The following is a 10,747-nucleotide window of genomic DNA, read 5'->3' as shown; positions in this document are numbered from 1 at the left end:
AGGGCGATCGCTGAACTGGATGAATGGAGGACGGCAATATCACCGGGAGGTCCGTCCCCCATGAGCCTGGGTGGAAATCCGACGTGGCTTCAGGACTACCTCCTTAACGCTCATCCAGCACGTTCAACTAGCCAGGGCAACAAGTGCCACAGTGTAACGTGCCACGAGCGGCAGCAGGGCGCATGGACGCAGACGACGAGCGCCTGACCACGCCTGACACCATGCAGCACTATAGCAGGCGTGAGTGGCCTTGATTGATTGATCCTGCATGCTGCTACTGCCCGGGACGGCCCACGCCCCTCATCCGCTCGCGCCCCCTTCCCCCACACCCCTGCAGCCTGGTACAGCACCAAAACGGCGAGGGCCACGCTCGTGGTGGGCCTGGTCGTGCTCCTTGTGGTCATCCTGGCGGGTGAGGGGCGGCAGGGCCGCTGGCGGCGAGCGGGGTTCGATTTTGCTGGCACCGCCGCCGCCGCCGCTCCCACTGGGGGTTGAGTGTGAGGCTTGCTCCCTGCGCATCCCTCCCACTTGCTGCCCACAGGACCCCGCCCCAAGGTCAAAAGCGAACTCATGGACGACGAATTGCCAGCGGGGGAGGGCAAGGCAGCAGCGCGCGGCGCGGCAGTGGCCGCCGACAGCGCCTCTGGCGGCGGCGGCGGCGGCGGCACGGCGGCAGCCAGCGCGAGCGGCGGCACGGCGGAGGTTGGCTTCTATGGCGAGAGCCTGTGAGTGGGAGCCAGCCCGCTCTCTGCTGCACTCCCCCGCCCCGCCCCTCTGCTCCATTTTCCTGCCAGTAGCCGGCGCGCCGCAGGAGCCTGCAAACAACCGGCTGCTGAGCCCAGCAGGTTGCCATCCTCGCCACCCTCATTCTTGCCACCCTCTCCCATCACCCGCCCCCTATGCAGGTGCCCCGACTGCCAGCACATGGTTAGGGACGTGCTGCAGCCGCTGTTTGACAACGGCGTCGCAAAACTGATGGGCCTCACGTGAGAGAGGTGGAGGGCGGGGCAGGGATCGAGGGGCTGGCTGAGGGGGGGGGGGTAGGAGGGGAGGGGCAAGGGACAACGACCTGCTCCTGCGGTTGCCTGCGCACCCCGGCTGATGGTTTGCTGGCCCGCCGCCATCGCAGTTACTATGCGTTCGGCAATGTGAAGAACACCAGCGACGGAGGCTTTGCCTACCAGCACGGCCCAGGTGAGCCGCTGCAGGGGCGCCTGCGGCTGCACTCTGCGCTGTGCCCGGCCGCCTGTCCCCGGACAGGGCCTCTTCGCCTGCTTGCCGTTTCCGGTTGTTTTATCAGCGCGGCTGGTCTGCTTACGTTGCACATGCTGCTGAAACGCGCGCCCTCCCCACGCCTGTACCGCAGCGGAGGGCAAGTACAACCGCCACATCCTGTGCGCCCAGCACTTCCACCCCAAGCAGGACGACTGGTGCGAGGTGGCGGGGCGGCGGCCTGGATGTGCCAGCCGCACCTCCCTGCTTCTCCCCTGGCTGGCCACACCAACCTGCCTGCTGCTCCCACCTCCCACCTTCCCTGACAGCCACACCCGGTTGGCTGCCTGTGCCGCCCAATACACGGCCTGCCTTCCTACCTGTCCTGCCTGCCTGCCTGCCAACCTGTACCGCCCACCTACCCACCCTTGTACCGCCCGCCCGCCTGCCTGCCTGCCCGTACCGCCTCGCAGGTTCCCGTACGTCAAGTGCCTGGCTGACAAGATGCACAGCCTGGACAGATACGCAGACAAGTGCGCCTCAGACCTGGGCTGGGAGGCCGCCGACGTCAGCGCCTGCTCCGAGGGTGGGTGGCGGGCCGGGGCGGGGCATGGCGACCGGTTGCGCGGCAAGGATGCCTGGGGTGGGGCGTGCTGGGTTTGCGTGTTTGGGTGCGCCTGCGCCCGCTTATACATGCAGCACCGGCGGCACGGAACCTGGTGCCGGCTGTGTGAGGCGGCTGGGGAGGCAGCTCTTGACGCGGCAGGAGGAGGCTGGGCTGCTGCCCCGGCAACCATATGGGGTGGACTGCGGCTGGTGCCCAGCGGTTGTTGCTTTTGCTGCCTGGCCCTGCAGGGGACAAGGGGAAGGAGTTGGAGCAGGAGGCGGCGGCGGCGACCTGGGCCCTGCGACCGCAGAAGAACTTTGTGCCGTGGGTGCGCAGGGGGAGCTCCTGCGATCGCTGCTGCTGCTACTGCTGTCAGCCTCGTCCTCCTGCTTCCCCAGCACCCTTGCTTCCATACCGCCCGCACTCCTTTCTTCCTGGGCTGTTTGTCTTCACAACAACTTTCTCCCTCCTCGCCGCGACCCGCAGATCGTGGTGAACGGTGTGGCGATCGGGGCCGACTTTGAGAACCTGGAGCGGTACGTGTGCGCCGTGGCGCCCGCAGCGTCCCGCCCCACGGCCTGCTACGAGCTTCCGCCTGGGCTGGCGTACCAGGGCCGCCGCCGCAGCTGACTCGCGGCGGCTGCCGGAGGGCTGGCGGTGGTGGCGGCGGCGGCGCTGGTGTACGATGTGTGGGAGGAGTGGCGCCGCCGCGCCGCAGCCGCCGCTGCCAAGGACTGATGCTCGCAGCGAGTGCGGCGTCAAGCATCCCGCCGGCAGCCGGGGCCGCGTGTTTCATGTCTGTGTGGAAGTCGTTGTTGCCCACCAGCTTTGCTGTAGTGCTTGCTTGCAACCGCATGACAGCCTGTTCCTGGGGTAACCAAGGGAGGGCTCGCAGCGGTGAGGAGAGGAGGGGGCACCGAGCCCGCTGCCCAGTGAATTCCACACATTGCCCTACACGAGTAGGCAGGCATTCAAAAGCAGAGAAGGAGCAGGCTCGCAAAAACACATTTCAAGCACAATTCACAATTATCGATTGAGTTCAAGTTACGATTTGCAGCCTCTCACGGCTGTGTGCTGCCAAGCTTCTCCGCCTGCAGCAGCAGTGACGCGGATCGCGTGCTCCGCCCTTGCCACCTTCTCCTCACGGACAGCTGCCACTGCAGCTTCCTTGCCCTCGCCGGCGTCAATGTACTGCCGTAATTCCGGCAGCCAGTACCCGTGCAGGTAGGAGGCCGGCAGCTGCTCCGCAGCCAGCAGCTGCGCCGCCCAGGCGCATCGCTGCTCCCGCTCCTGCTCAGCCCGCCGCAGGGCCAGGCACTCCTCCACCACCTGCTGCGCGGAGCCCTCGCCGCGCTGAACGTATACATCCACATCCACCTGCTCTGCATACTCGCCCAGGCCGTCGGCTTCCAGCAGCGCAATCAGCTCCGAGCGCCGCTGCTCCAGCGCATCCTTCTCCTGCTTCTCCCGCTTGATGGCAGCCACCACAGCCTCCAGGCTGTCCTGGCTGCGCCCATAGGTGTAAGCCAAGGCACGGCTGCAGAAGAGCTCCAGAAGCATGCCCTCCTGCTCCAGCCTGCAGGAGCACAGGGTCAAGAGCAAAAGGATCGTGTAAAGCAGGCGCAGCTGTGCCTTGTGACTTGAAAGCTCCCCAGGCCGCCAGTTCAGCAGGCAGAGGCTGGCTGGCAGCGGCAACTCGCCGCTGCCGCAGCAGGCGCTGCCGCTCCGTCTCCTCCTGCTGGGCTTGCGCATCCGCGATTATGGCCGCCACGATGGAGGTCGGGCTGCCGACGCCGCGCTGCAGGCGAGTAAGGGAGCGGCAGGAGCCATGTGCGTCGGGGCCACTGCCAGTGCAGCACCCGCGGGGGCGCTGGTGGCAGCAGCGCCACCCGCCGCACCTTGATGTAGGCCTGCACTTCGCCAGGGACCTTCTCGTGGAGCCGAAGCCACGAGGGGTGCATGCCAGCCTCCACCATCGTGCGCCTCATCTCCTCCCTGCAATCAGATCACGCACGCGTGCAGTGGCTCGTAGCAGCTGGCAGCGGCGCCTGGAGGAGGAGACAGGAGGCGCCTCCCTCTGCCCCTTGGGGAAGTCGCTCACCTGCGCTGCGGCTCCCTGTCAGTGATGGTGGCCTTGGCCTTGGCGGCGGTGGCCTGTCCCTTGTGGCGCGCCTCCTCCATGCGCCCCGGGTGCCCCCACTTGCGGTGCGCGGCGGCGCGGCAGTCCAGAACATTGTACCTGCACCCGGGCGGGCAGACGGGCAGCCGGGCAAGCAGGGCAGGGGATCACATTGTGGGGCGGGACGGCAGCAGGCTGGCGTGGTGGAGCACAGCGCCCAGGTTGGTGGCACCCGGCAGCCGCTCAGGCAGCGGGCTGGGCAGCGCTCGGCAGCTCACATGTGGCCCGGCTGCGCGTTGCCGAAGAGGGGGTTGCTGCGCTTGAAGTATGGAAGCACCTGCAGGTGGAAGAATGCTGAGCTGCGGCCAGTGAGGAGCGAGGCCTAGCACGAGGGCAGGCAGGCGGTGGTCGCAACGCTGCCAGGGAGAGCCGAAGGCACGGGTGTCCGTGTGCACCCAGCACGCTGCAGCTGCGGAAGTGGCAGCCGGGAGCAGCGTGGGCGGCGTGCCTTGAACCCTCCAGGCGCCAGTGGCCCACCTTGAGGTCATTGTTGCTGAGCCGGTACTGGCTCTTGGCGGTGCTCTTGGTGCAGGTCTGCCAGCGTGCGGGGTCGTTCGCAACCGCCTGCTTCACCACCTCGAGCGCTGCAGGGCAAGGGAGGGCGCAAGGGAAGCTGGCCGCAATGGCAGGACGGCACTGGCTGATGGCAAGCGGCGCAGTGAGATGGCTCAGCAGGCAAAGAGCTGCGGGCAGCGGCATGCCTCGGCGTGCGCACCCTCGCGGGCGGGCGTGTCGGCGTTGATGGCGGCGCCGGGCGCGGCGTGCTTGGCGGCCAGCACGCGCCACCAGTCGGCGGCCGCCTCGCCGCCGGCGCCCAGCGCGATGGCCAGGTTGGCGGCGTCACGGGCGATCAGGGTGACGGTGCGCAGCGCGTCTGCCGCCATTAGGCTTTCTGCGAGGTGGTGGGCGTCTCGGCAAGGCGCCATCAGTAGGCAGTGGCCGAGTGCAGAAGGCACCATCAGGGCTGCGCTGCCGGGTGACAAGGTGTGGTGTGGTGGCGAAGGCAGGCTGCTTTTGGCATCCACTCACCGATCAAGTTTGGGCAGGAGTGCAGGAGGGTGAGGAAGCGGGAGGCCGCCACCACCGCCGCTGCTGGCTGGGGCGGCTGCTGCTGGCGGCGCTGCTTGCCAGGCCGCTCCTGCACCTGGTAAGGGCTCTCTGCCTGCATCTCCTGCACGAGCACAGACCCCCAGAGGACAACAACAAGCCCAGCCGTTCAAACTCGCGGGGTCCAGGGGCGGCATTGGCCTTGCAGCCCTCCTGCCCTGCCCTGCCCTGCCTCCTGAACGGCAGGGAGAGCTCAGGACTGCCAGCCCCACCTGTGGCAGCGCGCCCAGCCCTGCCTGCAGGAGCGCCCACTGCAGCTGGAGCAGCGAGGAGCAAGCCATACTGACAGATGGAAGGCACAAGCACGAGAAAGGTGCAAATCAGGGAAGTTGCAGGAGCTTAATGGCCTAGCGGCCACGCTTTCTACCTCTGCGCCGCCTTGCATCTCAGCGCCGCAGCATTACATTTATTCACTTCCAAGGTGCTGCCTGGCTGGCCTCTGGCACACGTTACGCACTGGAGGGCAGGCAGGCAGCCACAAGTCTTGACATGGTCGGTTCAGTTCAAGTGAGAGCAGCGAAGCCGAGATGGCGCCTACTGCTGGCTGCGCCTCCCGCTCACGCCGGCCTGCCGCCTCCCTCACACCTCTCCCTCACCTCCCGGTCACCACATTGCTGCTGATGCATGCATGCCATCCCATGAAACTGACGTCCTGTGCTGCGCAGCAAACCAGCGCTTCGCAGCACACCGACGCACTTGCCATGCCGTCACGCTGCTTGCTGTTGCACCTGCGGCTGCTGCCGCCGGTCATGTGCCCTGCCAGTCATGCCTGCCAGTACCATCAGATCCGCCGTACTCGCGGCTGCTGTTGGCGGTCCTGTATCCTGCCAGCCATGACCGCCCGTACCGTCAGAACCCGCCGTACTTGTCTTCTGCATCCTCCACCAGGCGCTCCAGGTAGGCGCGCTCACTGGGGAGCACCTGCACCTGCACCGTCTTGGTGATGTCGCCGTCCCACTCGCACTGCGCAAAGCAGCAGGAATGGGGATGGATCGCTTGCATACGCCTGGAAGCAGGGCAGGGTGTAAGGGAGGGGCCAAGCTGGCATCGAGTCCCCGCAGCTGGCGGCGGCAGGAGCGTGCTGGCAGCAGGGCAGCAGCCTAAGTCGTCACGCCAGGAACACCCTGTGGGGGCGCCTGACGCAGCGGGAGGAACGGCTCGCCTGCAGGCCTTGGCGGCGCAGGCACTCGACGGCGGCCTTGGCCGGTGTGTCAGGCGCCACGCCAGAGCCCTCCACCACGTCATGCCCCAGGTACAACACCCCCGTTTCTGTCCAGGAGGGTAGCCGGCAGATGAAGCCACATCATATGCCACCGCGCCGCCAGTCTGCTGCCGCCAGTCTGCTCACCGCCGCGCTGCAACCGAGCTCACCCAAAGCTATCTCCAGCCCTTGGATGTCAAAGAACACAAAGCTCTGAGAGCCTGTCACCTCATCCAGCCGCTCTTAGCACTCGAAATTGCCGTCGCTGGGGCTGACGCCCGCGGGCGCGCCCACAAACACCTTGTGCTGCTGGCGCAGCTCGTCAAAGGCCCTCTCAAGCTTGGAGGCCATGGCGTCGCTCTTGGATTGAGCGAGAGGGGATCTAGGGTGGGCAGAGCGGCAGGCAGTACTGCTCTCAAGGACAAATGTGACGGGAAGCCTTGTTTCGCGGTCCTCAGCTACCACGCCTTCTCCGTCGGACTGCACACCTGCCAGGCAGTGCCACTGGCCAGTATGATGAAGACGCCCCTGCTCCTCCTGGCTGCCTGCCTGGTGGCTCTGCCCCTCCGCCGCGCTGCCGAGGCCGGCGCGGTGCTCACCGGCGATGACCAGGCAAGGCCCGGGGTGCAAGCGAGGGGTGCGGGCACCTTCCACCCGGCGGGTTGGGCGCGGCGGCGGGTTGGGCGGGCCGAGGGAGGTGAGCGGGCACCTTCCACCCCCGCCTGCCGCTCCTTCTCATCCAAGCCGCAGGTGCCTCCTCTCAACACCGCCACCAGCGGCAGCTGGAATGCCACCCTCGTGGGTGACCGCATGGAGTGGACTCTGGAGGTGGGAGGGCAGCCCGCTGGAAGGCGGGGCCCCTCGCTGAGCTGCTCCGGGCTGTGAGGCTCCTCCACCTTCTCCGTCAGTCAGCCGGGCAGGAAACCTCGCAAACATGGCCAGTACACTCATCCCCGGCATGCTCCCTTCCTGCCGTGCGATGGGATGGCGGCGCAGGTGTATGATGCCAACCGCGCCACGATGGCGCACATCCATCAGGTCTGGCGCTGGGGCTGGCCATGGCGGGGCGCTTGCTTGCCTGCTTGCTTGCTTGCTTGCTTGCTTGCTTGCTTGCTTGCTTGCTTGCTTGCTTGCTTGCTTGCTTGCTTGCTTGCTTGCTTGCTTGCCTGCTTGCTTGCTTGCTTGATTGTGTGGGCTTACAGTCTGGTTTTAGCAAGGACAAGCTAGCTTGCAGCACAGGCTTTGTGGCCGCATGATGATGATGTGGAGGCTTGGGCGCACAAGCTCCCGATCTGGCTGACTGCCACTACTTGGTCTCAGCTGGCAGCCCCCTTTTGGAGGCATGTGCGTGCAAGCCCTGGCCGAGGGTACCGGCACTGCACCGCACGCTTGCAGGGCGGCCCCAACGACAACGGTCCCGTCATCGTGTTCCTGGTGCCGGTGGGCGTGGGCAGCGCCGCCACCACGCAGACGCTGCCCCAGCTGGAGCCGCCCCAGTCGGGAGACGGTGAGTGCGGCAAGGCACAGCTGCAGTACCGCTGCATTACAGACCTGCACAGCGCAGGCCATGCCCAAGCGGATTTCGGCTGAGCCCGATGCACGGCAGCAGCAGCAGCAGCAGCAGCAGCATGCCTTGATTGCTGCCGGCAGGGTGGCTCCTGTAGCGCTCCCTTCAAGGGAGCCTCGCTGTCCCTTGCCGCCCCGCAGTGACGTTCCGCGGCAGCTTCACAGCCGCCGACATCGGGGGCCCGGCTGCCGGCATGAGTCTGAGCGAGCTCATCAACCTGTTCAGGGTGAGGCCGCCCTGCGAGCAGCTCAGCAGCCAAGCGCAGGCTGGCACCTAACAGGCAGCAGCAGCGTGCCCACTCCTGGCGCCAGCGCTATGCCCCTGCCCGCCCCTAGCGGACCCCTGTTTGATACTGCCTGGTCCAACTGCATGCAGGCCAACCAGGCGTATGTGAACGTGCATGACGAGCAGAACCCGGCTGGCGTGGTGCGTGGGCAGGTGGAGTGGGTGTGATGCCGGCATTGAGAGGTTTGAGCGGCCAAGCGGGAGATGGCGCCCAGAAGAGGCCGTAGCCAACCCAAACTGCTCCCTTGCACAGCAATTTGGTGGTCGCTATTTGAATGCAAGCTTGCCTTCTGGAATCCCCTTAGATTTGGTTGCACATTACACGACTGTCCCAGGTTGTAAAGACAGGAGGCAAGGTGCCGGTGAAAGCAGAAGCGGGCAGACATGTGGAGCAAGCAGACATCAGGGTGGAGTTGTTAGTGGGCAGAGGACAAGGCAGAGGCCACTTGGCACAGCGGCGGCATTCCCCCGCGCTGCAGCCGCGTGCAGCAAGGACCGCAGGCAGCGCGCAGCTTGGGGGGAAGCGGTGGCTTAGCAGCGGCCACGGTGCTGGCGCTGGGCACGGCGCTGCTGCTGCTGCTGCTGCTGCTGCTGCTGCTGGTGGCGGGGCTGTGCCGGGGAGCGGCGGCTGCTGCACTTGGCCTGCGGCGCCGGGGGTGTGCGTCCGCGCCGGCTGCTGGGCTTCTGCTGGCGGTGCGGCTTGGCGGGCTGCGGCTCGGGCTGCTGCGCGGGCTCCTCTTCGCTGTGCAGGGCCAGCAGGAAGGTTGCTGTGATGAGCGCCGCCAGCGGGCTCTGGCCGGGCTGGGAGCGCCGCCGCTGCTTGGGGGCAGCCGGGGCAGTGGCGCTGGGTGCTGCGGGGGGTGTGGCAGTGGCGGTGCCGCGAGGGGCGACGTCCTCGGCATCGTCTTGGCAGCCACAGGCAGGAGCCCGGCGAGGTGCAATGGCGGCGGGGGTGCTGGGCGCCAGTGGCACAGGCGAGGCAGCAGCGGCGAGCGCGGCGCCGGCGAGCACGGCGGGGATCTCGCCGCTGTTGCTGCGCAGGTAGGCTGCTGAGGCCAGCTTACAGTCCTGCACCGGCCAGGGCGTCCGTGGCAGAGGATGGTGAGCTGTCGGCGGTGGCATGCAGGTGGGAGCGGGTGGCGGGCCGCCGGCGCGGCTCATCCTCACCTTGGCCAGCAGCACGTCTGCCGCATTCCACGTTGTCGCTTGCAGCCTGGTGTTGCCTGCAGCACTTGGAGTAGAGCGTTGCAGGAGTGAGATGCCAACCGCGTTGCCCCAATGGATCGCGAGATGCGGAGCGCCGGGCACCAGGAGGCTATACGCAATCTGCCGGGTGTCGGCCCTGCACTTGCCTGCTGAGGCGGAGGGCTTTGGCGCCGAGGGGCTCTGAGAGGCGAATGCCATCGTTGTGGAGTGGTGCTGGGGAGTTGGGGAGGGACTCAGAGGGCAATGGAAGCCGGGAAGGAAGTATTCAATAGTAGAATGCCTGCAGCGGGGGGCTCGCGTCCATTCCAGGGAGCCGTCGTCGCCCGCTTTGGTTGAGCTCAGCAGGGCGGGCCCTGGCTGCCTCAGGGGCACCAGGGACGTACGCTGCACGTTGTTCAGATGCACATTGTTCAGATGCACGTTGTTCAGATGCGTCTGCTAGCACTTCTTTACCGCGACCGCCATGCCACATCAACGGGCGGCTTTCGCCCGGCCCGGTGTCGCCGCCAGCGATGGCTCTGGCGGTGTTAACGCCTGCCATTTTTACCGTGCCAGATGAACGCCATCTTGCACAATTGCCACTCTAAAGTTGCCTGCTGTTCCCCAATAACATCATTTTGCAGGGACAGCAGGCCGTCGGCTGAATGGCGGCGCCAGGTGGCGGCGGCATCACCTTCTTCAATTAAAATTGATCTTGATCTTCAAAAGATCAACCCAGCACTGCACGCGTTTCAAAGCTACCCCACTCTCGTTATAGCCCCAAGCTGAGCCCGCAGTGCGCCCCCGCTGGTCAGCCTTTCGGTCGCCTCTCGTCGCAGCGCTGAGCGCCTGGCTGCCATTCCGGACATGGCAGGCGGGGGCTGGGAATCCGGCGGGGGCTGGGGGGAGCCTGCTCCTGCCGCCCAGCAGCAGCAGCAGCGAGCGGCCGCGGCGGCAGAAGAGCAGGTGGCGGTGCTGTTCAAGCAGCTGGCCACGCAGCAGGACCTGCTGGAAGGGATTGTGTGCCGGGCATCCAAGGCGGAGTCGGAGGCAGATGACCTGCGGCAGCAGCTGGCGGCGGCCAGGCAGCAGGCCAAGCGCGCCGCCGGCCAGGCGTCGGCCCTAGAGCAGCGCCTGCGCGCCGCGCAGACGGCGCTGGCACACCAGCCCGTGCAGGCAGGCACGCTGCTGTCGGAGCAGCAGGAAACGGCAGCCGGCATTGCGGCACGCGTGGGCAGCCTGCGGGACAGCTTGGCACCCACGTGCGGCGAGGAGGCTGCCACCATAGTGGCAGCTCTGGATGCCGAGGTGCAGCAGCTGCAGGGGCAGCAGGCCAAGCTGCGCCAGCTGCTGAAATACTGCGGGAGGCAGAGCCAGCCAGGTGCAGGCCGCCGCCCGCCCCGG

At 66.8% G+C, this 10,747-nt stretch overlaps 5 protein-coding genes across 5 annotated transcripts in view; 3 read left to right on the top strand and 2 right to left on the bottom strand.

Moving 5' to 3' along the window:
• Nucleotides 1-114, bottom strand: part of CHLNCDRAFT_145553 (hypothetical protein) — a gene marked incomplete at both ends in the record, with an annotated part of 21,225 nt that extends 21,111 nt beyond the window's left edge. Inside the window, one exon of the mRNA XM_005847944.1 lies at nt 109-114. Within this exon, the coding sequence (XP_005848006.1) occupies nt 109-114 (6 nt within the window). The remainder of the gene's footprint in view (nt 1-108) is intronic.
• Nucleotides 115-182: 68 nt separating this feature from the next.
• Nucleotides 183-2,449, top strand: CHLNCDRAFT_145552 (hypothetical protein; the record flags this gene model as incomplete). The annotated part of the gene is made up of 9 exons (XM_005848107.1): nt 183-240; nt 338-412; nt 542-725; nt 906-986; nt 1,130-1,194; nt 1,367-1,430; nt 1,686-1,798; nt 2,068-2,147; nt 2,306-2,449. 9 exons carry the CDS (start codon nt 183-185, stop codon nt 2,447-2,449), a joined length of 864 nt encoding a protein of 287 aa, XP_005848169.1.
• A 3,505-nt stretch (nt 2,450-5,954) lies between these two features.
• On the bottom strand, nt 5,955-6,657 carry CHLNCDRAFT_145550 (hypothetical protein; the record flags this gene model as incomplete). Its single annotated transcript, XM_005847943.1, has 2 exons — nt 5,955-6,068; nt 6,583-6,657. The coding sequence occupies 2 exons, from the start codon at nt 6,655-6,657 to the stop codon at nt 5,955-5,957; spliced, it is 189 nt and encodes a 62-aa protein (XP_005848005.1).
• Nucleotides 6,658-7,290: 633 nt separating this feature from the next.
• On the top strand, nt 7,291-8,326 carry CHLNCDRAFT_145549 (hypothetical protein; the record flags this gene model as incomplete). The annotated part of the gene is made up of 4 exons (XM_005848106.1): nt 7,291-7,344; nt 7,702-7,813; nt 8,014-8,099; nt 8,249-8,326. 4 exons carry the CDS (start codon nt 7,291-7,293, stop codon nt 8,324-8,326), a joined length of 330 nt encoding a protein of 109 aa, XP_005848168.1.
• Nucleotides 8,327-10,210: 1,884 nt separating this feature from the next.
• CHLNCDRAFT_145547 (hypothetical protein) overlaps nt 10,211-10,747 on the top strand; it is a gene marked incomplete at both ends in the record, with an annotated part of 1,658 nt that continues 1,121 nt past the window's right edge. Inside the window, one exon of the mRNA XM_005848105.1 lies at nt 10,211-10,724. Within this exon, the coding sequence (XP_005848167.1) occupies nt 10,211-10,724 (514 nt within the window). The remainder of the gene's footprint in view (nt 10,725-10,747) is intronic.

This window comes from Chlorella variabilis (assembly GCF_000147415.1).
Source record: "Chlorella variabilis unplaced genomic scaffold CHLNCscaffold_9, whole genome shotgun sequence".
NCBI lineage: Eukaryota > Viridiplantae > Chlorophyta > Trebouxiophyceae > Chlorellales > Chlorellaceae > Chlorella > Chlorella variabilis.
Note: the sequence above shows the minus strand (reverse complement) of the source record. Positions and strands in the feature narration are given on the sequence as shown.